A 4,559-nucleotide genomic window follows, 5' to 3' on the forward strand; every position below is an offset into this window, starting at 1 on the left:
TTTTTCTGGGGTGGGGGGGGGGGGCGGACCGCGCTGCGTGGCCTGCAGGATCCTAGTTCCCCAGCCAGGGAACGAACCAGGGCCCTGGCAATGAAAGCGCCGAATCTTAATCCCTGGACTGCCAGGGAACTCCCACCTTCTCTATTTTATGATGATGATTATAACAAGCTGAACTTCTCCAAAGTCCCCCGCATGACCTGACATGTGCTGACCCTCTCCAACCTGTTCTCCTCACTCTCTCCCTGGCTCACTCTGCTTCAATCACACTGGTATTCATTCTATTCTTTAAACACTTAAGCCTGTTCCTGCCTCAGGGCCTTTGCCCCAGCTGTTACTTCTGCCTGGAATGCTCTTCCCCTAGACGTTTTTGATCACTGGCCTCTTTTTATCACCCCAGTCTCAGTTCAATTGTCTATTCTCAGAGATGCCTTTCCTGACCACTCAACCTAAAGTAGCCCCCAGTTACTTCCAATCATAGCACTATGTTACCTTTTCAACATTAAACATTCTGTCTCCCCCCGTTAGAATGTAAGCTCCATGTAAGTAGGGACCTTATCTGTGCTGTCCAACACTGCATCCCCAATGTCTAAAATAGTGGATGGCATGTGAAAAATGCTTGATGACCTCACGGAGCTGGGATTTGAACACAGGTCTAACTCCCAAGCCTTGACCTTAACCCTTATGTCTTAGTGTTTTCTAAGTCTTCTGTCTCAATGCAGACTCAAAAATGAGGAAACTGCCATTCTGACCCTACCCACCTTGGAAAGAAAGCAACACATAAATTCTAACTATTATCTGTAATAAGAACTTTATCTCTGGGATGGATTTAGTATCATCCAACTTTTTTGTTTAATGTTGGCTGTTTTGTTCAAAAGAGAAAGGCATATTTATGAGCCAGCCTCACACTTAATCATTCTTGCCTCTTTGTACTGTGAACCTTTTCCTAATTCCCAGGGAGCACTGTGAATTTCTCAAATGGTCTCTTATCTCTTTAGACATTCCCACAACCCTTTATCACCACAACACCTCGGTAATAAGGTAGTGATGGCAGAGCTATGACAAAATATTGCTATTTTAGATTCCAAACACCTTCCTGATATGAAAGATATTTTAACTCTCCTATATGCCTTTGACATGGTAAGTGCTTTTGTACAGTTTCCAGTTTGCCCTCCACTTTATGGTATACAGGACAGGCAAGTTTTCATAAGGGTGAGATCAAGAGGTGCTGTGGAAGGTGAAAGCTGGGGGCTGGAATGGAATAGAGAACAGGGAGGCAGAGCAGCACTGAATTTAATCCTCACTAGTGCTGTGCCCCCTTTGTCTAATGTTGAGTGCTGTATTTCTCAGGATAATGGATAATTTCTATTTGCTTTTCCATATAGCTCTGTATTCTCCAAGCAGTCTTCAATGAACACGTATAATTAGTAAGGAGAAAAAAAACCAGTCTGTTTCCAGATGATAAATTCATCACCTTCAAGGGAGAGGACTCAACAGGCATTGCCAAACTGGTATCTGTTTAGAGCTATGGCCTAATTCGAAACAATGCCCTTTAGGTGTCCCATAAAATTTGTCCATCATGGACCAAAAGTTTCCAGATCTCTAGCGTGGAGCAAGGAGGCTGGAGGCAGGGAGCTGGATAAGACAGGGGGAAAAAAATCCCAATAACAGGAGCTGAACAAAAATATAAGGAGCACAAGCTGAGGTTTCTTGGGAACTTGGCATAACAAGGAGGCAAAGACACCCAGCTAACAGACAGGAAGCCATCACTGTCTTCTGTCACTGAGGAAAGTAACCAGAGAAGCCCCACTGGCCACAAGGCAATTTCCTGTAATGCTGGCCCTGGCAGTTCCCCCAGGAGTCTTCGATTACACTGGGAGGGGGGGCCGGGGGGAGGGCAGGGATAAAAGGAGTGGCTTCCAGGGAACATGGCAAGACCAAGAACAGAGGAAGTCTCTGCCCTATCCTGGCTTGTCTGGGGACACGCTAACCGTTGCTAAACCAGGCCACATCACTGGTGTTATTCCCACCCTGGAATGCTTTCTCCCTTCCATGTATATGTATGCAATGCATATCCAGTGGTTAGGACTCTGTGCTTCCACTGCAGGGGGCCTGGTTTCGATGCTGGGAACTAAGATCTCGCAAGCCCCGTAGTGTGGCCAAAAAAAAAATGCACTTATTATGCCGTAATTGTATTGCAAAGAAAAAACAAAAGTAGTTCATAATGAAACAATATGTATTTTAATATGTAAATGCTCATACATGGCTCTATTAGATGTAGGGACTTCGCTGGTGGCGCAGCGGTTAAGAATCCACCTGCCAATGCAGGGGACACAGGTTGGAGCCCTGGTCTGGGAAGATCCCATATGCCGCGGAGCATGCATGCATGGCGCGTGCATGTGCCATGACTACTGAGCCTGGGCTCTAGAGCCCATGAGCCACAACTACTGAGCCCGCATGCCACAACTACTGAGGCCTGTGCACCTAGAGCCCGTGCTCTGCAACAAGAGAAGCCACCGCAAAGAGAAGCCTGACTACCACAACGAAGAGTAGCCCCTGCTCACAACAACTAGAGAATGCCCGCGTGCAGCAACAAAGACCCAACACAGCCAAAAATAAATAAAATAAATAAGTTAATTAATTTTAAAAAAAGAAGATGTAATGAAGTCATCGGAGGCTAGCAGCTTGATGCAGAATCACCAGGAATGCTACAGTCTGCTGAAGCAGAATGATTCTGGAATGTGGTACTGCTGACTCAAGTACCACAGATGGAGCTGCTATTAGTGCAGTGATTCTCTGAAATGGTGAATAACTCATGGTAAAGCTCTATTTTAACACCGTCAGATTTCTTCAAAACACCTTTCACACCAAATCTCATTTGATTTTCTACCGCAAATCTGACATAGGTGTTTTAGAGGTACAGGTATATGCAGCGACATACACACATACACAATATTACAATGCTTTCTTTATATCTTCACCTATCCCCCTAGACAGTAAGTTCCTCTGAGGTGATGTTGGTTTGTTCACTATAAAGCAAATCAGTTTAAACCCTCTAAGCCTCAATTTCCTCAAGTATAAAATAGGGATAATAATATTTTAGTTCATTGGGTTTTGGGAGGTTAAAGATAATGCCCCTAGCAAAGGGGTTGCCACATAGACTATGCTCAATATATGTTAGCTGGAATTATTTATAACTATAGCATCTAGTACTGTGCCTGCCTACTAGGTGATCACTGGATGACTGATTTGCATTGTAAAGATGAGGAAATGAAGGCTCAACTGTTAGTGACTTCCTCACCATAGGAAGTTAAGTATCAGAGTTGGGATAAGAAACCAGCTATCCTCACTCTCTGCCTTGTTGTTTTTTTTTTTTTCCCCCCCACTAAACCCGCTGCCACCAATTACAGGAATCAGCTTGAAATTGGGAAGTCAGGAAAAGAAAGATGAGTGTTGGGAGGTGTCTTTTTATTTATTTATTTATTATTATTATTTTTTTTTTGCGGTACGCGGGCCTCTCACTGTTGTGGCCTCTCCCGCTGCGGAGCACAGGCTCCGGAGGCGCAGGCCCAGTGGCCATGGCTCAGGGGCCCAGCTGCTCCGCGGCATGTGGGATCTTCCCGGACCGGGGCACAAACCCGCATCCCCTGCATCGGCAGGCGGTCTCTCAACCACTGCGCCACCAGGGAAGCCCTGGGAGGTGTCTTTTTATTCTTTTGCTTTTCTTTATCAAGTTGGGTTTACTGACTTTACCATAACTTACATTGTTTGTACACTTACCATAACTTGCATTGTTGGTACACTTTCTAAACAACCATCCTATAGATATAATTCTCACAACTACTTTTGAAACAAGGAAAATTTATATATAAATTTTCCAGATTAAAAAAAATTTAAAGCTGAGTCTCAGAGTTGGTGTTACCTGGCAGTAGTGAAGACTCGAAGACAGGGCCTTTCTTTTCAGTGCACAGGTAAACTTCTAAAAAGAAAAATAATACAAGATGCTGAGGTGCCCTTTTAAAATCTTCATTCCCTGCTGGTTGCCTCAGGGTCCAAAAACCGAGAGAGGCCTCTTTGGCTGTATCAGAACTAGTCCTGGGGCCACATTCATAATCATGGGTACCACTCATGGAGCATCTGCTATGTGCCTGGCTAAGTACTTCACTTTTGCTGTATCACAGAACTGTCCCAACTACACTGTGTGGTAGGCACTATTACCGCCATCATTTCACAGATGAGAAAACTGAAGTTTGAAGGGGTTTAGTAGTTTGCCTACTCAAGGTCATACAGCTAGGGAGTGGCACAAATTCAGACCCAAGTTTGACTCAAAATCTTAGTGCCCTTCCATTAAGCCTGGCCCCCTGTAGCATCATCCTAGGTTTCTGTACTTTGTGATAATAATACAGAGAGTCTGGCTTTACTTTGAGCAATTCCAAAGCAAAACCTATTCATTGAAATTTAAACACACACACACACACACACACACACACACACACACACACACACACGCTAAACCAACCTTAATTTTCTCCCATGTTTAATGTGCATTTGCCTTTTAAGAA

At 44.4% G+C, this 4,559-nt stretch overlaps 1 protein-coding gene across 1 annotated transcript in view; it reads right to left on the reverse strand.

The window, feature by feature from the left end:
- The window catches only part of COL4A6 (collagen type IV alpha 6 chain), a 168,379-nt gene extending 164,158 nt beyond the window's left edge, over nt 1–4,221 (reverse strand). Inside the window, exon 1 of the mRNA XM_007463675.1 lies at nt 4,216–4,221. Within this exon, the coding sequence (XP_007463737.1) occupies nt 4,216–4,221 (6 nt within the window). The remainder of the gene's footprint in view (nt 1–4,215) is intronic.
- Between the last annotated feature and the right edge of the window lie 338 nt (nt 4,222–4,559).

Source organism: Lipotes vexillifer, unplaced genomic scaffold, assembly GCF_000442215.2.
Source record: "Lipotes vexillifer unplaced genomic scaffold, Lipotes_vexillifer_v1.1 scaffold1267, whole genome shotgun sequence".
NCBI classification, from domain to species: domain Eukaryota; kingdom Metazoa; phylum Chordata; class Mammalia; order Artiodactyla; family Lipotidae; genus Lipotes; species Lipotes vexillifer.